The following is a 27,788-nucleotide window of genomic DNA, read 5'->3' as shown; positions in this document are numbered from 1 at the left end:
AATCTGAGCATCAGGATGGGGAATAAAGATGAATGTGACGTAGTCATTTGTGCCGGTTTCAGTTAATGAGTATTTTAGAAATTACTGATCTGCCAGGCATTATATGGGCACACTGAGCATTAGTTAAACGTCACTCCTCACCAGATGCGCTGTCAAAGTGAAGTGGTTAAGTGAACAAATCCATGAAAACACAAGCTCACTGTTTCTTACTTGTTCTCATTGCTGTTTGTTAAAGGTCAGTCACACCCACACATCTGTTTTCACTTATTCTGCCTGATTAGACCTCAGTTTGGAGTTGCTAAAATTGCATGAATCCACTGCACTATGCATTAATGTGCAAGGGGGAAAAAACGATATATGTAAAGTGATTAGAAGAGTCAAACTGACATCAGAAATTGAGTCCATGCCAACACAATTTAGAGATGATGTCCACTGTAACCAACCTTAATATTAATAAAATATTTACAAAAACAAAATAATTACATTCAGTGTTTAACAGAAATTCTGAATGTAACAAAATCATTTTCTTTTGAATTAAACATTTTTTTATTATCCTGATTTATAAAACTTCTTTTTTCTTACTCGTTTGAACATTGCTATACTGCTGGTATACAAGATCGAGAAGCTCCTGCAATGATCTTACTTCCCTTTTTTTTTAATTGTTTTTGCTTTTTACCAATAAATTCATAAACTATAACATAAGTTTAAGTTTATGCAGAAATGAGCTGTTTCTATAAAAAAAAGAGAAGGCTAAAAGGTTACCAAGTCAGAGAGATGCACAGCGTTGCTGCACTCAAACAGAATAGAAATCTACATCAGAATTTTATATTCTCATCTTATTTGAGCTGTAAAATGTTTAAAATGCAAACATCATCTTCTTATACAATAATCAAACAGGCACGTGCTTGTACCGGAACATCAAACTTGGTTTGGTAAGTCAGAATTTGCAGTAGTGATTGTTATATGACCATTTCACGGATGGGTGTTTGCTATAATTATAGGCGGTAACTTCTCCAACCATCCGTAAGCAACACCTTATGGCAACAGCTGTGAGCACTGAAAACCTAAAACTATATGCTGTTAGATGAGCTGACATCATAAAGTGAAATTCTTTTGCTCATGAGGAAATAAAGAAACCATAAATAAAATGACTTTGTTAACAGATTTGAGGCATTAATGCAAAACTTCTGCTGAATGTTTCCCCTGTAATCCACTGTGGCATCTCGCCATCGGGCCTATTTTTAGGGACTGTTTCTCCATTTCCTTGCAAACAGCAAATGCTTTCCAAATTATCCCTGTAAAAAAGTAAAAAGCTCAAAATAGAGGGGCTATTTTGAGCTTTTAATGAAAACCTAATAAAGGCTTTAGCCTTACCCATTTGCTCCCATCCATCAGCCTCATTAAGAAGTGAACAACTGCAGTTGCTCTCACCCAAAAAGAGCTGAAACAAAAGAGACCAGACGGCAGTTCGACAACATAAAGAGGGGAGTTTTATTGATTTGTTTATTCTTTACATTGTTTAAACCATTTCCATAGCCATACATTCAATAAATCCTTTCTGAGCTCTAAAATGAAGTGAACTGCATCCATGTAAGTCAGCCAACTGTCCACTCAAAAGATTCATGTTGCAGTAAACATGAATCTTCCTTCGTTATGTTTTACAGTATTTCCTGTGTAGTGCACATACAAAGGAATGGCTTTGGGTTGACTGATTTATTAGTGTCATGATCGTGGTTCTTCATATTTTTTTAGTTACAAAAAAAACTTTTCTTGCTATACCTAGTTCATAAATACAGTATATATTATAATATTATAACCATTCATCTTGTGCTGGAATCAAAGCTGTGCTGCAGTTTTAAAAAAATCGTAACATCAATAACGTATATGGAAACTAGCTTGCCTGTATAGACTGTTTACAATATGATGTTTACAGTGATTTTACAGTGTTTTCAATGTCCCTGATTATCTCAGTACCGTAGTGCGACATCGGCTTTATTTTACAGGAAAAAAACAGCACGAGTATCAGAGTGTGTGTTTACAGCTACTCAGACTTGGAAGGTTTCGTGTGTAGTAGCGTTGTGTATGTATTGGTACTAAAGCCTGGAGAAACAGAGACATTTAAAACAGGAGGGGAAATGAATACTTATAGACAGAGCCATGTGGCAACCATGTAAACAGATCTTTTACATACATTATTACTCAGTCAGTCATTCATTGGATATATAGGTGAGTGCCATGGTTACCAATCACGTGTACGATAAAGAACACAATACCACGGAAGTCAAGACCAATCTCACTGCCAGCAAGTTGCCTGCAAATTCCTCCTTTTGTCTTTCACTGCGCGCGCAGGATATTCAAACAATCTACAGGAGTGTGAGGCAAACTCTTACATTAATAAACAACAAAATTAATTAAAGTAAGAATGGAGAGAACACAATCAAAAGAAAGAAGTAGAAGAAGAGACAATATATTCTTTTTCAGAGCGGACGGGCACACAGAACGTTGACTATATTACATCGAATTGTGGATGCTCCGATCGTCAGCGAGACAAAATCGTTAGAAGTTCAGTGTCTCTGACATCATCTTCCACCAATCCATCAGCTCCTCCCGCTCCTCCTCCTTCCTCTCCATCAGGGACTCCAGCTCAAAATCCACCTGAGACACACAAGATACAGCAGCTGAGAACCAAGGAGGATCCAACGGACTTTGGAGCTAATGTGTTGGTTTTGTAAGTTGTTCTTTAACTAGAAACTTTTCTATTCATTCATTCAAATGTTGCTTTTTTTCCTATTTTCTCTATCCAAACATTGATTGTATCGACAGGCAGGCATTAGGATGGAATCAATACTGGATATTTTGTTGCTATTCTTTAATTCCAATATGTAAAATATGTATTAGTTTTTTGGAAATGAAAAAAATACATCTCAAACCTGCTCTATAAAGAATAGCAGAACCTTTTTGTGTTTATTGTCACGTCTACAGACGGAACAGAAGATGATCCAAAGGGTTTTAGAAACAGGCACATTTACACTCCAGGTCTCCAAAAAAAAAAAAAACAATTTCAAAATACATGAAAAGCTGAAAGGTGTGTTTTATTGTGGAAACTTATTATTGTGGAAAGTAAAAATCACAGTGATTTATTGGTCACTAAAATGTTCAGAATTTGCTAAGTCATGACACATTGCTCTCCTGCTCATACCTCTAGGTTAAAAGGAATACTGGAGCTGTATTTACCGGAATCACACCAAACGTTTCAGTATGACACACGAGTCGTTTATATGTTGAAGTTTAACATATAAACTATGATAGGTGTATTTGGTCTATATGATAGGTTTTCTGCACTTCTTGAGCTCAGTTGGTGTCATCGCACTTAATCCACAGTTACAGGTGGCCACATGTAGATGAATATCACTGCTTTCTTTGATCTCTCTCCAGGCTTTTACTGACTCAGAACAGATCGCAGCATCGAACAGCGATGTAGCAGCACCATCGACCAGGACAGGGCCGGTTGGAAGACAATTCTATTAAACTACAACTGACACCAGATCTTATCTTAAAACACTAACAGGGTTATCATGACCCCCCATATGAGACCATATCAACATAATAATAACATCTTTACTGTCATTGCACATATGCAATAAAATCGAATGCAATCTATAAGCGCAGACATCTGAAAAAAGGATAAAAATGTCTTGTATGTCAAAAAGAAATCTATGAAGGTCTCTAAAAGTAGCCATTTTCCTGTGCCTTCAGTGCGCGATTCATTCTCTTTTAAAATTTGCACAGTTCCAGCAGTGTTTAGTGCAGTTATTACTTCAGCTTTTTCATCTGTTTGTCCTTGTTTTTAATGTCCTGAAAAGTCTGGGCAGAAGTTCAAAAATAGCAGAACTGATTCCATCTGATAATAAAGACTCTGTGATGCAACTGGAAGCTTTGAAAAGATTCTTTAGCTATTAGTTGATAAACTAAAGCATCCTCCATGACAGGAAAACAACTGGTTCTCTAGAAATTAATCTGGGCAATCTTAAGATTGTTAACAGGGCTGGTAAGAAGAAAAAAATAGAAACTCTGATATCTTTTATCAAGAATATGCAATCCAGACTGATTTTGAATAGAATTCAGTTTAAATACTCAATCATTTTTCTGCTGCAGACTCACTTGGTAGCTTGCAGACTTTAAAAATTCTGCCCTACAAATTCCGTCCTATGCAGCTTGACATGAGGGCTTCTGAGTGAACAAACTCTCCTCCCTTTGTTACTCATACTAAGCACTTAACAGCTGTTAAACGTTTAGTGGCTTATTGTGAACAGACACTTCAACCGAGACCTTACATTATTACGTAGGCGGTGCCAACATTAGTCAGACATCCAGCATCTGATGTGTTTGTGGTGTCTGCTGGAGGGACCAAGGTTCAGTGACTTATTCTAGATTGTATATTTTCATATAGGTGTAGGGTTTAGAGATCCAGAAAATATGGCTGGGAAACTTCCACTCAGGTTACCTTCTGGAAAGATAAAGGACCCCACAGGGAATGTGATGGGTCATTTGTTTGTGTGTCTTACCCTGGTTGCAGGGCTGTAGGGTACAGCCACCTTCTTGATGACAGTCAGGTATCCAGGGGCAGAGGCTGCCACTTTGTAGTTTCCTGGAGCCAGTAGGCGCCAATAGTCTCCATCTTTGGCTATAAAATACAGATTGTCTTATTAAAATGTGTTTAACCAACACACTGATGCTCAGAGCAGCTCCGAGCAACAACTGCAGTACCCACACTATCCACGAGATGGAGGCATTGCACCATCTCTCCGTTATATTTCTCACATGGAGCAAGCAAAAGCTGTGATAGCACTTGTGCTTTGTGAATTGTGTGAATTTACCTGTGGTGATGTCATGGTCAATACCCTCCACAGATACAGTGGCATTGGAAATAGGGTTGCCCTGAAGGTCACGGATAAAGCCCTTAACACCACGGTGAACCTGCACACAATGCGCACATTGACACGTGAAGAACATGTTCCCTCTAGGACTGATGGCAGCATTTTTTCAGGTGTAAAAGATTTGTTCGTTTTTGGTGGAGAAGATGTAATGTAACAGTGTCCTCAGCAGAGCATTGAGCATTTAATAAATATAGAGCTTTTTCTGGTTGAGCAATCTCTTGTGAGCAAACAAAGGAAGAAGTGGCATCACCACAAATTAGTGTCTGACGTCTGGATGGGCAGTTGCAACTCTGACGGCGTAAGGCTGCATTACGTGTCCGATTATGTGGTTCCTTTTTACCATCAAAGTCACGATTCTTTCACCTCCATTAGCAGAATTAGTCACATAAATCCTGCCAGATCCAACCTATGATCTGAAAATATGTTGTGACTGTGAAGGTCAATTTTGCTCTTATAGATGACACATTTTGCAGTTTATTTCAAGCATTAGCACTTATAGACTTGAGATTGCAAGCATTGGTATTGTCTCTGGGTCAGCTGTGCAAATGGAAGAGACTGCAAACCGTGATTTATGGCATCCGTATTTAGAGTCCTGCCTACCTGCTCGATGTAGTTGACGAGCGAGTTGCGGTTCTGCTCCCAGTAGCTCTTCAGCGTTTCCTCATTGGGGAACTTGTCGCAGCTGAGCTCCAGAGTGATCTCGAAACTGTTGCTGCTGAGATAGTTGAAATCCTGCATTCCTGTAAACCGCAGAGAGAAAGAAAGCAAAACCGAAAAAGTCAACAGAATTCAGGATTATATATTTGAAAATGGGTTAACCATTTACCTGAAAACAATATACATAGTTAAATACAGTGACTTGAGAAAGTCTTCACACCCACGTCACCTTGTTCAGTTTTGTTATGTTGCAGCATGATGCCATCAATTCTTTTTTTCCTCATTAATCTACACACACTACCCCATACGGACAAACTGAAAACAGAATTTTTGTAACATCCTTCCATTCTCTTTGGCTTTTCAGGGTTGCGGGCACACTGGAGCCTATCCCAGCAGTCTTAGGGTGAGAGCCAGGGTACACCCTGGGCAGGTCACCAGTCTGTCGCACGGCTAACTCATACAGACAGACATTCACACCTATGGGCAATTTAGAATAACCAGTTAACCTAACCCCAATAACTGCATGTCTTTGGACTGTGGGAGGAAGGCAGAGTACCTCAAGAGAACCCACGCAAGCACAGGGAGAACATGGAAACTGCACACAGAAAGAAAGAAAGACATGATGGTGCAATTGAACTCAGGACCTTCTTGCTGTGAGGCAACAGTGCTAACCACTGTGCCACCATACTGCCCGCTTTTGGTAACATCTACATAAGAATTCAAGCCTATTGCAAAAAAACATATTAGCTCAATCCCTCCAGTTTCTCTTGACCGTTGCTGAGACATTTCTACGCCTTGACTGAAGTCCACCTGTGGTAAATTTAATTGCCTCTCTATAGAAGGCCTCGTGGCTGACAATGCATATCACAGCAAAAACTGTGAGCTCAAATTAACAGCCTAGAGAGCTCAGAGACAGGGTTGTTGCAAAGCCCAGATCTGGGGAAGCCTACAAAAACTTTTCTGCTGCATCAGAGTTCCCATGAGCACAGACGCCTCAGATGGAAGAGGTTTGGCGCAACCAGGACTCTTCTGAGAGCTGGTGGCTTGGCCATACTGAGCAATCAAGGGAGAAAGTCCTTATTGAGAGGTATGCTTTAGTTGCCTCTTACCTCCAGGCACACTGTACCAGGCCCCGCCGTTAGTGATGCCGTCTTTGAAGCTGGAGTCGTCATCGTTCTTGCGACACGGGGCTCGGTGAGGATCGGACATGACGGGGTTATACATGGAGTAGGCTCTAGCCAAAGACTTGAACATCACATCATCCGGACTGGCGCTGTACTCATGCGTGGATCCTTAATGAGAGGAAAGAGAACAAACAAGCGCTCGCCATTTAGAGAGCGGCTATGATGAAGTGTTAGCAGAAAACATGTGCCTGCTCAACACATTTTGTTTGCTTTGAGCGATGACGCAGAGGAACCGGCCGGTGGAAAGATTTTCCATCTGATTTAAATCAAATTTACGGCATTCTAAAGAAAAGGGACTAAAATGTTTGCTGTTACATAAACGGTTCAAATATTTATCTTGATAAACATCCTCACATGAAAGAAAGGAACAGTTTACATACAGTTTAACAACCCAAACAGGAAAAACAGGTGTGGGAGTGATCTCTTCTACTAAAGGCGAAGCAAAAACTTCACTTGCTCTGTTTGGGAAGTTTTAAATGTGGATATTTGGGTCGCATCATCAGGAATCATATCTGCGATGATGATGATGAAGAGCAGCGCCAGTGTTTTATAATGTTTTTTTCTTTTCAGTGGAGGGAATAGGCTTCAATAAAACTCAAATGGACTCTAAAATGTGATATAAATGTCCTTATACTGTGTGTGTGTGTGTGTGTGTGTGTGTGTGTGTGTGTGTGTGTGTGTGTGTGTGTGTGTGTGTGTGTGTGTGTGTGTGTGTGTGTGTGTGTACCAGTGCGGGTTTCATCATATGGATAGTTGGCCACAACGTCTCCTCCATGCAGGTTTGCCGAGAGGACGAAGGGGATGTCCATGATCCAGTGGATCACAGCCTTGGTCTCTGGAGCCAGCTGCAAATGTGAAACATTAAAAAATTACAATTACAATAATGTTTAGATAATAAATGTCTAAAGCAATATCACCTTCGACCTACACAAACTCAAAAAAAGGATTCTTGACCCTCAATAAACATGGTACAATAATTTTGAATAAAATGCAGTTGAAATATATCAAATCAAAGTTGTATTTATTCAACTGATTAATCATTAAGGAAAATATGCTTGGTATAAACTGAATGCATGCCAGTCAAGTCAATTTAATTTGATTAGATTCCATTAAATTTCATGTACGTATGTCACAAAATTAGAATTTACAAGTAATCAAATTACTTAATATTCAAAGGATTTCCCATCAAATTTGGTTACTTTTGATGAATGAACATGAAAGGGGTAATAATAAATGAAAATGCCATTTTTGAATTGCTAGTTATCAATTCATCATTTCTGCACATGCACACACAAAAAATGCCACCCACACACACACACACACACACACACACACACACACACACACACACACACACACACACACACACACACACACACACACACACAGTGGACACCCCACTATACCAAGGGTCAATTTTGGGGGGATTTTGATTCCCCACTGAGCTGGCAACCCTTCATTTAGCCATTCATTTACTAGCTTTGTTATATTATACACTTTTGATTATAGCAGCTTTGGTTCAACCTCACATTTTCCATCCTTCTACTGTAAATGTCCCGTAGATACCCACAGATGTTCAGCAATCCACACATGAAAACAGACCAGAGCAAATGGACTATTTATTCCTTTCTGTGCAACATTTCTTAAAAATATTTAAAATAAAGTTCTCAATGTTAATATCATTTATTAATGAACTTATATAAGCATATATATTACATAGCTTGAATTAGCTTGTTTCTGAGTGACACAGAAAGGGTGAATAAGACTCAAACATTTGAGTCTTAGCATTATTATTGCTACTTCAGTCTTTTCATGGTAAGTAAGAAATAACGGCCACCTTATCCTGTAATCAGTAAGTCAGTTTGTTTTACCTTGGTGTTTTCATCCACAGCCTTCTTCATGTTCTGCAGCAGGTGGTTGTTGGCTCCGCCTTCCCGCTCGTTGATGTAGATGATGCGGTCCAGATCAGGGAAGTTACGATTTAGATCCACCCCCTGCGCATTACTGCGGCCCACAAACCAGTCCTTAATCTCTCCGGGCTGCACAGTAAACAGAAATGAGATGGGGACAGATTAAAAGACAGTGTCTGGAGCTTTAATAGATGCTGCTCTTGCTGTGTAGGTGTAATTTAAAGACTTGTGGTTCCTAAATGACTGTTTGCAGGGCTGCAAGCTTAAACTGTCCAGACGTAAAGTTCAAAAAGTGATTTTTACGTGCTGTTTCTTCACCTGTGAGGCGGCTTTCTCAAAGCCGTCGGGGTTCATTGACGGCATGAGGTGGATGCGGGTGTTGTGGATGAGATCGATGATGGTCTCGTTGCCCTGCTGGTACTGGTTGCACAGGTACTGAGCCAGGTAGATGAGCAGCTCTCTGCCCACCGCCTCGTTGCCATGCATGTTGGCGATGTATTTAAACTCAGGCTCACCTGCAAGAAACCAGAAGGCTCCTGTTGAGTCACTGTCACACAGACGTAACTGTGACTGGACATAATGTAACCATCCCTGTTGTGAAGAGCAGGTTTTTGGCCGAGAGGCAGAACTGAACACACATCTCACAAAGGAGGAGGATTTGACAAAGCTGACAATGAATCAGCATAAACCACTCTCACGTAATCTCACAAAAAGAAAAAAATGCACACATACAGCTGGCCACATCGACACTATAGCGGGAAACCATCATGGAAACAATCTGTTATCTCCTCGGGACCAAACAGGTCGCATTATGATTTGTTATGGAAGTTATCGTGGACACAGAGGACGTCCACGCTCAAGGAGTGACGAACACACTGACTCATCAACAGAAAGGTTACATCATATCAAACGTCGAGCCCAGTGCTCCTCTGGACAATAATGAGAGAGACATAGTGGATTAAGCAGCGACTGTGTCACACACTGTTCTGTCAGACACGTGGCACCGAGGAGCCTGCTGATGATGGGTTTGAGAGAGAATTTAACTCAAAACACCAAAATTAATTCCCCAAATCACTGATTAACAGTCACCAACTATGATTACTGATGATTGATTAAAACCTACTAATTAACAAAGTCACTTAAAGTCATTCCAGTTACCAAATTATCAGTGTATTTTACACTTGGGGATAGTATTTTATTATTACGTCTTTTACGTCTATTAAATATGAAGGTGTTTGTCTGAAATGAGGCAGGAGGCCGTACATGGCAGGTTCAAATGCCAATCTAATTTTGGATTTTTTTCAAAAGCTTTTAAAGGTTTTACAAGCCAATCTTCACCACAGTGAGCTCTTCAGATCACCAGAAAAGTGGGTAAATGGCAAATGGACTGCTTCTTATTTCAACTTTTCCACTCAAAGCACTTCAAACAACAAGTCTCGTTCACACACACACAATCATACGAGCACTTTTTTCCTTCTTTGTAACATTCACACGCATTCACAATCTGATGAGGACAGTTTGGCATGCAGACTGTAACAGCCAAGGATCAAACCACCAACCCTGGCGATTATTAGATGACCTGCTTACCTCCAGAGCCGCAGCCACTCATTTGTTATCAGTTACATTTCAGATTTTTAAAACATTTATGTTTTGCAAATAATGGATTTGTCAACAGTAAAAACTGTGTACTGGTCACTTGTAGTTGTCATGGAAACTTGCCACCTTGTCTGCAAACACTCACCAACAACTTATTAAGCAGTATTTAAAAAAAAGAAAGAAAAAGTAAAAGTTGTGCTTACCACTGAGACCAAAAAGATGCAACTTTAACTGTGAAGGTGGACGGCTTATGTTTCTGCTTTGTGTCAGTTTTTCTAATTTTTCCCTACAGCTCGAAAAGTAAATGCTGAGTGTTTGCAGGCAACATTGCCTCAACGCAAGATGATTTTTGGTAGAGCAATTTCACCCCTCACCAAATGATCAGGGGATACACATTAGTCCTCACTGAACAGTTACCAGTCAGCATCTAGACCTGTGTGACTGGATGACAAATCTTTAAGAAATGTACTTTTATCCTTGCTCACTGAACGTCTGTGTTTAATACACATATTACTGTATTGCGCCAGGGTCGTAGTCTGATATCCTGATTATGTTTTGCACATTTCAACATCCTGTCCTGTTTTTGAGAACCTTGGATCTGAGTTGATTCTAAATTTGGTTCCTTTCTTTGTATTTATCTAAAAATACACACTGTACCATTTGGTGGATTTACTGTTATTGGCCACGTCAGTGCGTGGGTAGAAAAACTGCATCTGCTTTTCTTTATCAAAGGTGATCTTGCTTTCATATCTAAAAGCTATTTCTGTCTTGAGCCCAGTGAATTTGCCTTGTAATAAACCCACATGATCCCACCATCTGTTTTAGATACTAATTAGGCTCTTCATCTATACAAATATATACAAAACACGGACAAGTTTGAAATTGGACCTATTTAAAGCCCTTTAACAAAATGACAAAGAAGAAAACGTATGAGCTGCAGCGAGCTGTAAACATTCTTTGATTGGCTATGAATCGAAGATTAATGGCTTTCTGCGGCTGCACGAGAACAAAGTCTTTTGTTCAGATCGGTTACAAGTTATAAAATGTAGTTTGAGAATGGCAGATGTTGAAAAGCAAGCGAGTATCCAAGTGTGCTGAAGCCAAATCGCTGCAGGGTGCTGGTTTTACTGAGAACTGTGTTTTTATTGTTCTTCCTTCTACCCTGATTGGGTCATTTCGTTGTCCTTATTTTTCCACTAAAGAATAATGACTATTATTATTCTGTGTATCTTATATATATTCTTCTACAACTAAATTATTGTATAAAATGCTTTCAAGACTTTTTAAATCCATTTTGGCTGTACTCTTCATGTATTTGTAGAGTAATGCCAGCAGCTTCATGCGTGAGTAATACACACACACACCACCCAGCCACATCTGGTAGTCAGGTTATTTTTAAATGTTTGAATCTCCTCACAGTTGCTACTAATGATTTCAAGCCTGCAATTAACTCTTTCTGTCCTGGCGTTGCTGGATGTTTTTGTTTTTACAGCCTTCAGAAGCCCGACAGAGCTGCCATATGCATGTGCACACACACTCAAACACACACACTTTGATGTTGCATTCAGCCAAAAAATGAGTTACTGTGTTTCAAGCTATTAAACAGATGCTCAGTATCGTGAGACATTTCCCGTCTCCCTTACGAAACACGCGTTTATGCTGTTGAACTCCATGTTAGCATGCAGACTACAGAGCTGTGCATGTTTATTTAGAACCCATATATGTGCAGACTCATGTAGCTAGTTATGAGGTGACATGAGGAGTACGCCTGTCATTTGTTTTCATATGTTTTTTTGCAGATTCACCCTCATTAACACTTCATAACAGCTCCATCTGTTCTGTTTTTACACATGCAAACCCTCCCCCTTATTTCTCAATCTATTCCTCTTTTCTGTTAAGGTCAGAATGAGCTTTAACTCTGACACCCGCGTAAAAAACTGCTCACACATGAAACTGCAAATGTGGATTTTTCAACATATGAAACTGATGTAGCTGAGACCCTTCACTTCTGAAATGTAAGACGTCACCTGTGATAGCATTAGTTCATAACAGGAAACATTCCTATGTGAATTCATCCGTTGTTTCTTTTTATTTTAAAGCTTGAAAGTGAATATGTGGTGTGACCACATTTGTTCCTCAACACAGCCTGAACTCTCGTTGGCAGTTTTCTTCTAACTTCTTTAAGTAGTCTTCAGGAACAGTTTCCAGGCTTCTTCAAGGACACTCGATGCTCTTCTTTGGATGTTTGGTGCCTTTTGTTCTGTTCTCTGTCAAGATGATCCCACAATGCACCAGGCTCTGGGAGGCCAATCCTTGACTGTGTTTTTTTTCTATCCAGGTATGGTTTTTATGTACTGGGATCATTGTCATGACGCTGTTAACCTTCAGATGCCTTTCTGATGGTATTATATAGTGTATCAAAATCATAATTCCATCTGTTATCTTTGAAATTAGAACAGATGATGAGGTTTTTTGATAGGTTGCTAGTAACAAAGTGCATTCGGATACAATTTTAAACTGGATGTTTGCTAAGTCATCTGGTACATGTAAACACCGGTTCACCTCTTGACTAAGGTGCCTTTTTGTGCTTCAGTGATTCATAGATCAGTGTTAAGTTGCTTAGCAAACAAAAGATGTATCTGATTCTTCATCCATCTGAAAATAGCCAGGTACAAGGACTGGATTAAAAATGAGTGAAAAAGCAGCTAATGTCAAAAGAAGAACTTTAAAAGACTTTCAGAAAGTCTGGAGAACTATTACAAATTAAAAGAACTATTAAAAGAAAGTTGGACTCCTGTTGTTTTGAACTGGTGCTACAGTATATAAATTCAATTCAGCTGAACTGAAAAGAAGAAACAAGGGTTGGTGCAAGACTTTTGTACATACATGTTTTAAGTAGTCCACATATGATACTCACAAAAGCAGTTAATATTTAATTTGTAAGGCTGAACAGGTTTTACTAGTATGTAAAATATGACAAAGGTCCAGATCAGCCACATCCTTCATGTGGAAAACATCCCAAAGCCAAAACAGATTCACTTTACAGTGATTCAAATGAGGTGAAGATGAAACCATTAAAAATTTAGTCTAACTAATTGATTAAGAAGAACATCACATCATCTTTCTCTGTTTTCATGGATTTTACATATCACAACTTAACTTCAGTAAAAACTTGAGTTTCCAAATGCTCTTTAACTTTAAATCACTCCCTGCTGCTAAAGGTTAATATGACACATGCGACGCTGCCAAAATCCAATGCATCCTCCGACCTTTGTCACAAATGATCAGCAGCACTAAAGTCTCCTAGGCGACCGAGTAATTATGGCTGCAGCTACAAACGTCATTTGGGAATGACCACATTAAGCACGCTCTCAGTCGTCGTGGCAACCCTGCCAGGGGCAGGTTCTAAGGGAGATAAATGAACTGGGAGAGCGAGTAAACAGACTCTCACTCCGCATCTGTCCGTCTGTCTCGTGCCTGGGTACACAAACACACTCATATACACGCTCACATTACAGACACATGGACAAAGACAAGAGAAAGCTCACCAGTGCTCAGTTTATTTCTACCACATGAAGTCATTTTTTATTCTGACAATTATCTTTAATCTATAGTCTTTGCTTTAGATTCTTTTGGATGGGCATCGATAAAAAAATTCTTGGTATGCGGATGCTCATTCGCTGCTGTAGTCTGTAAATGCTTGATTCCCCCTATCCCCCGTGAATGCACCAGTTTCTGCTGGTGTCTAAACACCTTTCTAAAAACCTGTGAAACTGTTTTCAGAACACAACAACTCACGTCCAAGATTTCAAAGCCTCTACATTTGTAGTCTATAACATAGAACTTGTGCAATTTTTGCCTCTCATTTACACATTAATGGCTGTGCTCTCCTGAAAGAGCACTCTCACAGCCTGTGGGAGCTATAGTTGCTTATAACCGACGCCTGCCAAAAGGGAAAAAGAAAAAGGATCTGCTCTTCTGTACATACCTCAGAAACTGACAAGTGTTAGAAGCAGACTGGGTTTTTTGATTTTTGTGTTTTTAGGACATGGACATCATCAAAATCTTTCAGGATTCCACGATTGAAGACATGGGAGAGAAGTGCCTACATGTCGGCTGTGAAGCCACACAAAAATAAACTGCAAATGAAGAAACAAAAAATAAATAAAATATCAAGAGAGGAAAAAAAAGGAACAAAGAACAAAAAAGTGTAGGAAAGGGTGAGAATAAAAGCAAAGCTGACAGTGGAAGATGGAGGAAAAACATGTCAGAGCAGAGTGAAGGCGAAGAATGAGGAGGAGGTGGTAGATGGCTGTGGGTGTCTGATGTATAATGAATGACCTCTGGCTGATGCCTTGGCCTTTCTTTCATCCATTTTTTTCCATTTCTGCTGTTCCCTTATTCTCCCCGTGTTCTTCTTCACCCTCATCACACTTGCACTCCTGTGACGCTCCTGTTTTTTCAATTATCATTCCTGTCATTTTTAGCTCCTTTTCCCATCAGCACCTCTTGTCTCTCGGCTGTTTTCACCATCTCTACACGAAGCAAAATGTCCTCATTTTAGATCCCCTTCCCCTCCACCGTAATGTCTTCTAACAGGAGCGTGTAGCATTGAAAAGGACAGGTTATAGTCAACACACCCAGTGTCATCTGATATGTTATATTCAGCGGTGTGTCTGCCTGTTATATGCTTTAACCGGGCATCTCAGTCTGTGCTCACTGGGGATTTCACACTTTCACTGTCGTATCATAAAACAGACGGCCGTGCAGTCTTATGACATCTTCCACCTCGTGAGATGGTCTACAGAAGATTGGATCAAGCAGTACCTCATACTGACATATTTTTTTCACCTTCAGACAAAGCCAAGCATATTACAATATAGGGTTTCTCCTACTGGTGTTAGAAACATTGTAAATGGTTCCAGACATGAGAGCCAAAAGAGTTTAACCAGAGCCTCATTTCCCCTGATGAAAAGAAGCTTTTAGCTTAAATATAAGCCAGCTGTGAGATTCAGACTCCTTCAAATGATGGAAGCATTCAAATCCTTTAGTTTGAATAACAATCCTCAAATGGCTCCTTGAGTATCAAAAGTACATAATGTGCACTTTGAGGGACATTCACGTGTTTCTTATGTACAGTTTAAGCGGTGGTAGTAGCCTAACTATATTCAGACAGATTTAATGCAGCAGTTTCCCTTTTAAAAGGTGGATGGTGGAGAAGTGGCATATGATGAATCTACCTGAATACATAAAAATGAAAATACTTGACTTTTTTTTAAAAAAGCCTACATGTGATCACTTTCTGGCAGGCTGGTGTCAACGGTAAATGAATAACACGCCATTTTCCTCAAATCATTTCACTCTTCCTGTTTCTTTTTCAAGTATCATATCATGCCAAGTAGTTTCAGCCATGAAAAGCCTAGTCCTGAACTTTTCATGCCATCATACAATGTTAAAGGAAATGCCAAGCTGAAAGCGCATATATATGGCACTCGAAACAGGTCTGAAGCGCTGCCCTGTGATGTCGTATCACCGTGGACAGCAGAAAGAATCAGGAAACGCAACATTTACCCCTTTTTAATGGTAAGCTTGTCAGATAACAAGTGTCTAGGCAGACCTGCACATCCAGCGGAATCAGTGCAGTATTGTTTGTTTGAATCATGTGTCTGTCCACCTGGCACACCCCAGTCCATTACTCACTCTCCTTTTTTTTAAAAAGATTTGTTGACAACAAACTGCTGCAGGAAAATATGTGGGTCTTAGCTGCCTCGTGTTCTGCTGAGTTCATTCGTTTCCTGGGAAGGCATTGCTGTCAGCTACAGATTTTTTTTTCACCAGCAACATAACCAAACATAAAGACGAGAAACAAAATCAATGAGAGCAAACCAGGCACTAATTTGGGTTCGGGGGTCTGTTTTGGTGAGTGAGAATGTGACCCATTGAAAATATAGAAAGACCTGCTGATCCAGACTCCATCCACACTATGGGCACTGAATGTATACTAATGTGTTACAAGTATTTATGACTACAGGCAGGTCCAGTGCCACACCGCATGACAGATGGCTGCTTACTGACAGATGCATCCGCTCAGAACCATCACCATGGTCTTCCCTGAGCCAGACAGTCAGCCAGCCAACCACGAGCCGCTAGTCGGCTCAGTGCACTAAGCCGATCTGTTGCCCCGGCAACAGCTATTTTGGCTCCACCTTAGCTCGAACACACTGCAGGCTCAAATAAAATATGAGCAGGACGCCTTAAAGGAAGCTTGAGTTTTATCCTTCTTGTCAGTTCCCTCCTCTTACTCTGCTCTGCCCCATCTGGAGCTCCTCTCCCTCTGCGCTTCTCTGTTTCATCGTGCTCCTGCCCTCTGTGGATGTTTTGCTCGGCAGAGATGCAGAGGGAGAGGAGGAAAGGGAGGAAAAGGAAAAGGCTGAAGGAGGAGGGGAGGCCCCAGCCCTGTTTAGCGAAGTAGCGGCTTGGAAACTCATCTGGTAGTAATAACGACTCGCTACTGTGACTCATGCCTGCGTACGCCCACTGGACTATTACAGACTTATTTAGTATGTATGGTCATTAGACTCTGTGACCATGTGAGCGGAGTGGCACACCAAACCTGTGGTACACCATTAACGACGCAAAAATACACCCATAGAAAAGATACACCTCTCCACACAAATAAATCCCACAAAATATTACCTTTGTGCTACAATATAACGAGTTTCCGCTTTCCTTTGAAAACTCTAGCTCAGGATTACTGAAATGAAATCAATTATTTCCTGCAGTAGATCATGGCTAAAGCTCCCATTTGGAGAGAGCTGGCTAGGAATCACTAAACCATTCCCAAATGTTCATTAAAGGTTAAATAAACTACAGGCTAGGGTTGGACCAGCAGTGTACCTCTCACTGTTTCCATACTTAAAGCACCCCAATGAGTCTGAGCGGGTCAGCAGTGAGGTTTGGATTAAGAGGTCAAAATGATAAAAGGACTTTATTACTAATGTATGTGAAAAACAAGCCAATGCTCAGTTAGGGATTGGTGTTTTTAATGTTTACCATCATATATACAAATGAAGACATGGATTCCAAGTCTGGCATTTTAAAAAGAGAGCTAAAAGATTAAAAATAAATAAAGAAACCAAAGATTGTTTCAGTGACATCCTTCCAAGAAAGCATAAAGGCTCATATTCCGGGGAAATTTAACCACGGTCGTTTTTCCACAGAGCTTATGATCATTTGGGGCCCTGGAACAAACACCCTCTGTATTTAAAATATTTTGGAAAGCCATCTGATGAGTCTGAAGATGCAGCTTTCCTCCCAAAATGGAAGTTTCCCATCTAGGAGAGGAAAATTTGGCAAAAGGAGAAGGTGGATTGCATCTAAAACGCGGTTAACCACATCTGTAGTTGTTTTGCCTAATGCACCGCATCAGTAAAACTCATCATCTGTTGTTTCATCCAGTAAATAGTACAGAGCACTGAAGCAGATAGGGATGTAATGATAATGACTGTAGAGCCCTGCTAATGACTAATGGGTCCATTTAAGTCAAAGCCTCCTTCCTTTGAATTGAACTTCCTTTTTAAGCTGGAAAGGCTAATTCGAAACACCTCCAAATAGGTCACGGCACGATCTGTGGTGTTTTCTAAGAATCACGAATCGGGATAAGCGCAAAGAGATCATTATCAATCAGCAAAATGGCGGCTTTGCACGGCTGATCCCACTATCTAGATTCATCAGAACTGATGCAGCGGGGCCCTCGCTCGCCCCTTTACGCACAGCACGACCCACCTGCGCTCCTCCTCTGCTGTTATCTCGGGGACACAAGTCATTTTTCTATAACCTTTACACACACACACACACACACACACACACACACACAAATGAGGGCATAGCCAAACTGCTGCTATGCGCAATAGTGCATAATGTATTTGTGTTATCCCAGCGGGTGGTAATGGATTTATATTAGTTCATTCCACGACAGAAAGCAGGGACAAAGGGAGTGGGGATGGTGATGGTCCCGCGCGTTCGGTGTGAAACAGACTTTGTGTTTGCGTAAAACTGACCAGGTTCGTGCGTCCCCGGATTGTCGGACATCTCTAGCACCAGCAGCTCGCGGCCTTCGAAGCTCTCCCCGATGGTATAGATGCGGGTGATGGTCGGACACTGCAGCCACACCGACACCAGCGCTTTCCGCAGCTCCTCATAGCGGTGGTACTCGAAGGAGATCGCCCCGTCGGTACTGGCCGCGCTGACCAGGGTGACTACCGCAGCCCCGAGTATAACAACCGTAAGGAAGTGTTTCATTTTGACGCGTCCTCGTTTTCCTAAGCTTGTCTCCCTGCCTGCCGGCGGCTTGGCTCCGAGCCTTATCTCTGCGCTGCAGCCTCGCTTTAGGCTATAAATATCCTTCCCTCTGCCTCTCTCTCTCTTCCCTCTGAGTGTGATGCGCTGTACCTGAGCTCAGGCTCCCCGTCAACATACTGCGTAAAGCCAGCCACAACCAACCCCACATCCTGTCATAATTTTCAAAATAAACTGAAAAAGCCAAGATTTATTTAAATTGCTTATACACAAGGAAAACTCGTTATTGATAATACAAGAAATAAAAAGGGAGGATGGAAAAAGAACGAAAAGTAAACAAGACAACCCGCAGGTTGCAGCATGGACGTAATAAGTCAGTAGAAGAGTATGAATAAGCACAAATGACAAAATATTACAAAAAAGTTTGTATTATGGCCCTTACAGGAACTCTTTCAGGGCATTATTTATGTTAAAACACGCACATTCAGTTTAGAGAATGCATGCTGCTATAGCTTGAGATGCTTCTGTTGTCATTCCCTGCTCATTTTTGCTTTGTTTTTGTGTCATTTTTTTCTTTTGTAGAAGATATTTTACACAATAATATTCAATATTGCAAAATTAAGGACTATAATCCTAAACCTCACCCCCAACGAGGCATGGCAAGGATCGCTGCCCCTGCCTGAGCCTGGTTCAGCCAGAGGTTTCTTCCTGTTAAAAGGGAGTTTTTCCTTCTCACTGTTGTCAAGTGCTTGCTCATACAGGGCTTTTACCTTACAATATAAAGCACCTTGAGGTGACTGTTGTTGTGATTTGGGGTTATATAAATAAAATTTAATTTATAAAATTTTTTATACACTTAAGTAATCTATTAATTTTTCAAAACAACTTTTCAAAACATGCAGACATGGTCTTAGGCTGTTGAGCAGCACAGTTCACCAAAGCTCCGGTATTAATGTAAAAAGAAAAGGTGTTTTTATTTATTTGTGTGCCATTAACAATTAGAATTTGCCAGTTTTATGTATTGAGTTTTTCCCGGGTCACATAAAATGCCTCACTTCCTCTTTGGTCCTGGCTGCTGTTGGCTCACTTGATGCAGCTGCCTGTGTGCGCTGGACGGAGCTGCGGGGGTGTGTCCACAGTGCAGCAGTGAACCAACTCCATGTACACCGAAAGGCCACAACATTAAATCCACTGACAAATAAAATGAAAAACACTTATCATTTTTGAGAAGATGCTATCTTCACCCAGCAAGCCTCTGGAATGCTACTTTGACACATACAACGGGCCTAAGCATGGCAGCACTTAGTCAGTGTTTCCACTCACTATATTAAAAAAATGTCAATTTAGCAGTAATGGATAAATTTATAGCTCGCTGGCACATATGTTCTTCTCTGACTAAATTCAGAAAAACAAAACTGCTACAGCAACAACTCCTGTTTAAATTTGTTCACATATTTTATTCTGACAAAAACAGAAAAACAAAACACCAAAGATTTTTTTATTTTATATAAAATTAGAGCAGCATTTAATTATTTTTACAGGCTTGAATGACCTAGAACACATCCCCTTTTCATCAATAATTTACAGTTTGCATCAAACACGCCTGACTGGTTTGTTTTCAAAAGTCTGCATTGAGTTTATACAGTTTCCACCGAAGTGCAGATTCAGCTACAGGAAGGAAAGACCACATCAGATCAATTAGAGGAAGTGCTAAAGTGCTGAGACATTCAGAGGGTTAAAGAAGCATTTAAGTTTAAGCCTTTTGATAACAAAGAAAAATCGAAGTGAGGACTTGATGGTTTTTATTCAGCCAGCTGTTGGAATAAAAAAAGCAGACATTTCTTCTTTTCTAAGAAGGCACAGAAGGCAGACCGAACCAACACGCAGTCTGATTCATAATCAAACCACAGCTGTGCTGACTTGTTTTTTAAAAACACCTTTTGCATGTGTTTTATTAAGTGTACAGAGATGAAAATCAGCAGTAATTGCGTGGTTTTGTCTGTACGGCTCACTGCCTCTTCTCCACCTGACAGGACAGGCGTGTGTCCATGAAGGGAGGCTTGAGCAGTTTACTGCGTCTTCTTATCTGTCTGCTTCTGCATGTAGCTGTTGTACTGGCTGTCTGTCTTCAGCAGTTTGTCCCACCACGTGAAGGTGGAGGCGTAGTTCCCGACAAAGTTCATGTGGTGGAAGTCGTGGAAACGAGCGCCGGCGTAGAACGGGATCAGGTGGAGCGGGTTCAAAGGAATGTCGTAACCGCTAATAGAAATAAGAAGAGGAAAAAAGATATGTCATAATGTCACCCAAAAAGTGACCAACTTTCACAAATGAGTAAAAATCTTTGATGATAACTATCCTTCTAAAACAAAAACATTTGTCTTTTTCAGAAAGCAGAATGGTTCTCAAAGTCTGTTACTGAAGAAAAGATGGGTTTAACTTGGCTCTGTCCTCAGGCTGATGTTTTCAGTTTTAGAAGAGTGCACAGAATATTTGTACGAGACTACTTAAACTTGGTTAATCGGTTAATTAGTTTGAATCATTTTAATTATATCACAAGAAATTAAATAATAAAAAGAAGAAATCAATTGACAGGTGGAAAGGGCGCATGTCGTAGCTTCAGCTTATAAACCCAACCCTGATTTTAAAATAATTGACACTTTAAATGAACAAATTAAATCAACAACATCAGCAACCTCTGATAGAATCATGACAAAAGAAGAAGCAAGAAAGATTAAACCAATTGATGTCAGTCCCAGACATATGGGAACTTTGTATCTAAAGCATTTTCACACAAAACGTTCATCACAATACTGAATAATGATGTTAGTTATGTTCCTTTTAAACCGTTTTAGTATGCTGTACATTTTACACATTTTAATTTTGTCAAATTTCAACACTTCACATTGGCCCTAACCTTAGGTCTTTGTAAAACTCATAACCTTTACATATTTCTAAATTTCTAATGTGTAATCTATATCTGCAGGTGGTCAAGTGTATATTTCCTTTGTGTGTGTGTGTGTGTGCGCGTGTGTGTGTGTGTCTATATGTATGTGTGATGTACCGGCAGACTGTGAGCTTTGTGTCTTCCCAGAACTTTATAGTGTTCAGTAACGATGCAAATGTTTATGATCTGCTTTACTTTGACTGTTAATTTGCTTCATTATTTATAATGTTTAATGTTGATTGTTATCAAACTTATCAAACTGTTTTTCCTGAGTTTTCTGAATATCTTGACCTGAGCCTTTTCTTAAAAAGACGCTATACAAATAAATGTGTAATTTTGATTATTATTATTATTATACAGTAAACATTGTTTTCATAGAAAAAGTTAATTAAACAATATTATAGTCAAAAGTACTATTTCTACACTACAAATGTGTGATAATGTGTCCTGTATTAACAAAGGAGTTAATGAAGACTGTTTAACAGAACATCTGATGAGCTCTGTGGCCCTCTAGAGGACGACCTCGACACACCACAAACTAAAGTTAAGATGTATGCTTAATCAGTTTGATTGGGCTCAGTGATGAAGCTGTAAAATAAAAATGAGTGAAAACAAACTACATTGTCCTATTTACAGCCACCATAATAAACCATCTGGCACAAGGCTGTTTCTGGACAAGAGGTTCAGCTTAAAGAGAAATTAAAACCTCCAACTTCTCTCCTCACTCCCCCCACCTGTATCTTTCCCACAAATCTCATTGGGTTGAAGGGAGAGAATGAGAGAAGGAGAGAGATGCAAGGTTCATGTGCTTCCTTGAGCTGCATTTAAGAGACTGAAAGATCATCTTTGATTGTGGAATGATTTTCAGCAGAGCGAGGAGTTATTTAGTGAAAAGGAAAGCGCCCACTGTGTCCTACCTGTGAACATCGATGGTCTCCATCAGACGGAAGGCGACCCAGGCCCAGAGCAATAACACGTGGTTGCAGAAGATCATGATGCCAATGAAGAAGCCAGCCCCGAGGATGATCGTCTCAGCGGGGTGAGCGTATTCTGCCTGCATGCCAAACGGAGCCTGAGGCAGTGGAGAGACATGCTGACTGTACGTACACATAGTGTTTTTTTTGTTTGTTTGTTTTTTAATTGTAAACAGCTGCTAAAACACGCTTAATAAGTAACTCTTCCATAAACAGACTCAGCAGAAAGCTTTGTTTATTGATCTTATCACTCATCTGTTTTACTCACAGTGAAATCATGGTGGACTTTGTGGATGTACTTGTAGATCCGGCGGTGATGCAGTATGCGATGAAGGAAATAGTGCCAGGCATCCTCAACAACAGCACAGCCCAAGCACTGAGCCAGGAGATATGGCCTGGAGAAGAAGGCCAAGAGAAGTTTACAAAAGCACACTGAAATTATCCCAACAGACAGATCTGACAGACAATTAGCAACATGTGGAACAACTGTGTTACATGTATAAAGCATATTCAAATGTTCCCTTTCTATTTAGAAGCAGATCAACATATCAGGTCATGTATAATAAAATGTAAGTATATTTTTATATAAATTATTGCTGTGCAAGAGCGAAAAAATTCTTTAGAGTCTTAAAGAGTCTCATTGTAACCATAATTATTGTATTTAGGGAGTCCACATTTGATTTCAAGGTCACACTTTGGTAAATAAAGTTGGGTTAATACCAGTGTTAACATGATGTCAATACATTTTTTTTAATCCTATAGTTGTGGTTAATAGCAATGCATTACAGGACCCATAATTCATATGACAGTTGTGAAACCGCTCTACTGTATGTCTAGGTCATTTTAATCCATTTAGGTGTGCATTATTGATCTGCACTGACCAGCGTGGCATGGAGTCCCAGTCATAAGGAATGTTGAAATACTCGGTGAAGTAGTAAGTGCCAAAGATCAAAGGCAGCTGGATGCAGAAATGGTTGAAAAGCAGCATCTTGAAACACCTCCACTGTTTCTCCCACGTCTCTGGCTTGTCCTGAAAAAAAAAAAAAAAATCCAAAGGGATTTGTGTCTCTTCCCGGGGATCAGGAGAATGCGTAAACCATCCATCTTCAAACAAACAAACAAATAAAAAACAAGATCAATATCCAACAATTAAAAAAAAAACAAACCTGCTGAATCTTGTATTTTTGCATGAAAGGCAGGAACTGGAAGAGAAAACCGGGCAGGCAGAACAGGAAATAGATTAACTCGTGGACGATGAGCGAGCCCCAGGTGGCAATCTGGAATTTGGTGTAGTTGTCCAGCATGTAGCCCCAGGCGTGTTTCAGGGAGGGCTGGAATGGGTTTTCTGGCAGAACAGCATCGACATACTCGACTGCAAGATAGGCAGAGCTCAAAATGTTTGCAGTGCCGTTCACCGCCATGCTGAAAGATAATGCAAGCTGGCTGCAGGTCAGGAGAGAGGCCTGAAAGACAGGAACACAGCTCTTAATTATATCTGTAGGAACAAAAATAAGTAGAATCGATGCAAAATTACATTTCCACTATAGTCATGCTACACCACAGTGTAAGTTTTAAAATAAAAATATAAGACAAAAATCAGACATAATGTTAAGGATAATTATTAACTGAAAAAAAAAAATACAATAGTAGAAGTAAAGTATTCAAAGTAGGAACAGCTATTTAAAAAAAACATAATTTTCAATGTTAAGTCATTTAATAATGCCACTTTACCATAAATTTTGTCATTTGACTGGGCTACATCTCTTTGTTTGTCATTTTTTGACGAAGTTGTTGCCTACAGTAAGCAGACATTCAACTTTAGGACGTTTTTTTTAAGTTTTCTTTAAAGCTGCCAGAGAGTAACTATTTTTATCAATAAAAACACGCATAACGAAACTAATAATACAAGTATTGACACTTTCCCATCTCACAAACGCATTCAAGCTAACAGCTCTCCAATTTTAAACCCTACTACCTCTTAACACATAACATCTCATAAAAGCACCAGTGTGTCAACTGCAGGTGGCATAAATAAAATCTTTATTAAATTAGTTCATGAATCATTAACTACGTCTCAGTAAACAAGCTAGCAGAGGCCTAAATATCTTCTACAGGCTTTTGCCCGAACTTGTGGCACTATATTCTGCTGTTTTTACGCCTAAATAACAAACAAGTATTTTCTATAGAAGCTAAAAATGTTGCTAAATGCCCTGATTAGTGCCGACAACAAGCTTCAACCCTTACCTTTCCGCTGTATGTCCCGTCTACCTGAGCGAGAGGTGGCCGAGCGGGTGAAGTATAGTAATATCGGATACTCCGATTGGCCGAAAGGAAAGGAGATTGACGTCGAGGGGCCGAACTTCCCCTCTGATTGGTCCGCAAAATGGAGCGACTATAGTGAGACTGGGGGTTTCTACAGCAACAGCCAATCAGAAGTGAGGTCTGCTTTCGTAACCGAAGCATAAGTTAACAGGCTGTATGAGGGAAGAGATGGGGTGGTTCGTCCCGAGATACTTGAGCCATGCGTTATCTTCACTTTTAATTGTATTTTATAACAGATTCTGACTCCAGTGTTTACTGTGGAAATACTGTGGACACGTTGAGACGCACGTAGTATGAGTTATGTTTGTTTTTCTGTATTAAAAATAACTAATTCGACACAAATTAAACTTTAGGTTTTCCTATTTGTTACCATATTATCTAACATAAAATATAATCGTTTCTGTTCCAAAGCAAACTATGTAGTTAGTTGCCAACTGTGCAACTCCCTTTACACTACAGACAGAACCATCATTTGTTGGATAATGATGCACTTATTTTATTTTATTTATTTTTTTGTAATGTTACCTCTGCAGACCATCACAGTACATTTTAAATCAAAGACGTGTAACATAAAAAAGAAATTCTGCTAACTGTATACAAGGAATTGCAGACATTTTCAGAGGATCCAAATTAATTGAACAAACTAACAAAAGTTTACAGTGTGGATTGTTTTTAATACTTGGATGAAAATCCTTTGCAGTCAAAGACTGCCTCAAGTCTAGAAACCATGGATGTCACCAGTTTCTGCTTGTTTGTGGATTTGTCTCCATTTAATTTTTAAGAACTAAAAAGCATGTCTGTAGGGTTGAAATTAGGCGACTGACTTGCCCATTGAACAGAAACCATGCAGGCTCAGCCACCAGGGCCAGGCTCCGCCACCGTCTCAGCCAATAGGTCCAGGCTCCCCCAAGCCGAACCACCAGGACCAGGCCCTACCAGGTCCAGGCTCTGCTATAGGTTCAGGCTTCACCAGGCTTAGCCATCAGGCCCAGGCTAAGGCTTTAGGCTCTGCCACGAGGCCTAGGCTTAACCACGCTCAACCACCAGAACCATAATTTTACAAATTACAGCCCAGTTTCCTTACTTAGACAGTTCTCCAATATAACTGGACATCTATTTTTATTTTATTTTTTTGCAGGGCTTGACAACTTATTGAGAATAATACTATTTTAATCTTTAGATCAGCTAGATCAACATTTATGGCAATGATGAAGTTAGTGGAAAATATAACTGAATACATAGATAATAAAAAATATGAAGTGAGGATATTTATTGACCTGAAAAAGGCTTTTGATATGATGACCACAAAATATTCTTACAGAAATGGAAAGATATAGTGTGAGAGGGGTAAAAAACAAAAACAAAAACAACTGGTTAAAAAGTTATCTTGCCAATTCATACAAACTGCTCAGTCAAAATCTGTGTTCTTGAATATTACCTGTGGTGTCCCACAAGGTTCAGTGCTGGGTCCCAAATTGTTTACTACGTATATCAATGACATCTGTAGAGTTACAAACATACTAAGGTTTGTTGTTTTTGCAGATGATACAACCATTCTTTTTTCTGGGGAAGGCTTTAAAGACTTAAAGTTATCTTTAAATTCATCCAAAACCAAATTTATGTTGTTTGGAAATCGAGAAATGTTTATAACTGGAGACTGGAAATTGATAAAGTATCCAATGAAAGAGTATTTGAAAAGAGATTTCTTGGTGTAACTTTGGACTACAAGCTTTGTTGGAAAGTATAAATCAAACACTTGTGAAACAAGATCTCAAAAACCACAGGGATTTTGGGAAAAACAAGGTACGTCCTGAACAATACAAGATTGCACACTTTACTGCACATTGCTACTACCATATTTAAGTACGGTACTGTGTTGAAATCTGGGGCAACACTTACAAGAGTCCTCTACAAAACATATGCACAATGCAAAACAAAGCAATAAGGATAATACATAATATTTGGTATCGTGAAGACACAAATAAATTTTTTTTAATTACAAGGTTGAGTTCCCTTTCGAACACCCTTTGTTTTTGCGTTACAGATCCTTTTGTTGAAAATGTTTTTATCATGTTTTCTGTTTCCCGTGTTTGTTTTGTTGAAATTTTAATCATTTGAAATAAGAGAAAGAAAGAAAGATAAAAAAAAAAGAACAGTATGTCATTACTTTTCCTTGAGAAACTCTTTTACATTATGCTTGGGGTCAGCATATTCAAATTCAAATTCAAATTTTATTTGTCACGTACACAGTCATACACAGTACGATATGTAGTGAAATGCTTGGACAACTGCTCGTGACCTAAAGAAAACAAAAAAGGAAAAGGCTATGAATAAGATAGGAAATAAATATGAAAAGTTAAAAAGGGTAAATTTAACTAGGAAGGAATAAAATATAAATTAAGGTTAAAAATGAAATAACTGTACAACACAAATTAGAATGAAGGGTAAATTTAACTGGGAGAATAAGATAAAATATATAAATTAAAGTTGAAAATAAAATAACTGTACAACAAAATACACAATACACAATATAGAACTATATAAGAATGTATGAAGAAATATAAATAAATATATACACAATAACAGCAGCTGTACAAGTATTAACTGGAAGTGAAGAATGTAGTGACCAGTGTTGTGCAATCCACATTATGTCTTGTGCAGTGCAAATATGCTTGAAGTGATTAAGTGATGAAGTGAAAACAATGTCCAGAAAGTCCAGTGTGTGTGTAAGAACTATATGTGTGGGTCAGTACTGTGTGGTGGTGTGATTGAGAGACCGTATCGCCTGCGGGAAGAAGCTCCTCCTCAGTCTCTCTGTGTTGGTCTTCAGGGAGCGGAATCGCTTTCCTGACCTCAACAGAGAGAACAGTCTGTTGTTGGGATGGCTGAGGTCCTTCACGATCTTCCTGGCCTTGGTCCAGCACCGGCTGCTGTAGATTGAGTGCAGGTCAGGGAGCTCGGAGCGG

The 27,788-nt window shown here is 39.6% G+C and overlaps 2 protein-coding genes across 2 annotated transcripts; both read right to left on the bottom strand.

The window, feature by feature from the left end:
- Positions 1-1,467: 1,467 nt before the first annotated feature.
- cpe (carboxypeptidase E) lies at positions 1,468-18,729 on the bottom strand. Its single transcript, XM_026171432.2, has 9 exons — positions 18,345-18,729; positions 9,007-9,203; positions 8,650-8,817; positions 7,506-7,623; positions 6,704-6,886; positions 5,538-5,677; positions 4,878-4,977; positions 4,566-4,684; positions 1,468-2,655 (listed from the first exon to the last, which is right to left on the bottom strand). Exons 1-9 carry the CDS (start codon positions 18,583-18,585, stop codon positions 2,557-2,559), a joined length of 1,365 nt encoding a protein of 454 aa, XP_026027217.1. The 5' UTR covers positions 18,586-18,729; the 3' UTR covers positions 1,468-2,556.
- Positions 18,730-20,018: 1,289 nt separating this feature from the next.
- msmo1 (methylsterol monooxygenase 1) lies at positions 20,019-24,978 on the bottom strand. The gene is made up of 6 exons (XM_026171433.2): positions 24,745-24,978; positions 23,667-23,963; positions 23,382-23,530; positions 22,769-22,895; positions 22,444-22,598; positions 20,019-20,841 (listed from the first exon to the last, which is right to left on the bottom strand). The coding sequence occupies exons 1-6, from the start codon at positions 24,961-24,963 to the stop codon at positions 20,652-20,654; spliced, it is 1,137 nt and encodes a 378-aa protein (XP_026027218.2). The 5' UTR covers positions 24,964-24,978; the 3' UTR covers positions 20,019-20,651.
- Between the last annotated feature and the right edge of the window lie 2,810 nt (positions 24,979-27,788).

The sequence above is a fragment of the Astatotilapia calliptera genome, chromosome 6 (genome assembly GCF_964374335.1).
Source record: "Astatotilapia calliptera chromosome 6, fAstCal68.1, whole genome shotgun sequence".
NCBI classification, from domain to species: domain Eukaryota; kingdom Metazoa; phylum Chordata; class Actinopteri; order Cichliformes; family Cichlidae; genus Astatotilapia; species Astatotilapia calliptera.
This window is presented reverse-complemented; position numbering and strand designations above follow the sequence as displayed.

What these genes read in the sequence shown, in the direction of transcription:
- cpe (XM_026171432.2), bottom strand. Translation starts at nt 18,585, where the DNA reads ATGAAACACTTCCTTACGGTTGTTATACTCGGGGCTGCGGTAGTCACC. An exon ending in TCCGGGGACGCACGAACCTG is followed by an intron (nt 9,204 to 18,344) that starts GTCAGTTTTACG and finishes GGTTTCTTGCAG; the next exon opens with GTGAGCCTGAGTTTAAATAC. An exon ending in CCTACAGCCCTGCAACCAGG is followed by an intron (nt 2,656 to 4,565) that starts GTAAGACACACA and finishes TGTGTGTCTCAG; the next exon opens with GTGGATTTTGAGCTGGAGTC.
- msmo1 (XM_026171433.2), bottom strand. Translation starts at nt 24,963, where the DNA reads ATGCTTCGGTTACGAAAGCAGACCTCACTTCTGATTGGCTGTTGCTGT. An exon ending in AAAAATACAAGATTCAGCAG is followed by an intron (nt 23,531 to 23,666) that starts GTTTGTTTTTTT and finishes TTTTTTTTTCAG; the next exon opens with GACAAGCCAGAGACGTGGGA. An exon ending in AAGTCCACCATGATTTCACT is followed by an intron (nt 22,599 to 22,768) that starts GTGAGTAAAACA and finishes CCACTGCCTCAG; the next exon opens with GCTCCGTTTGGCATGCAGGC.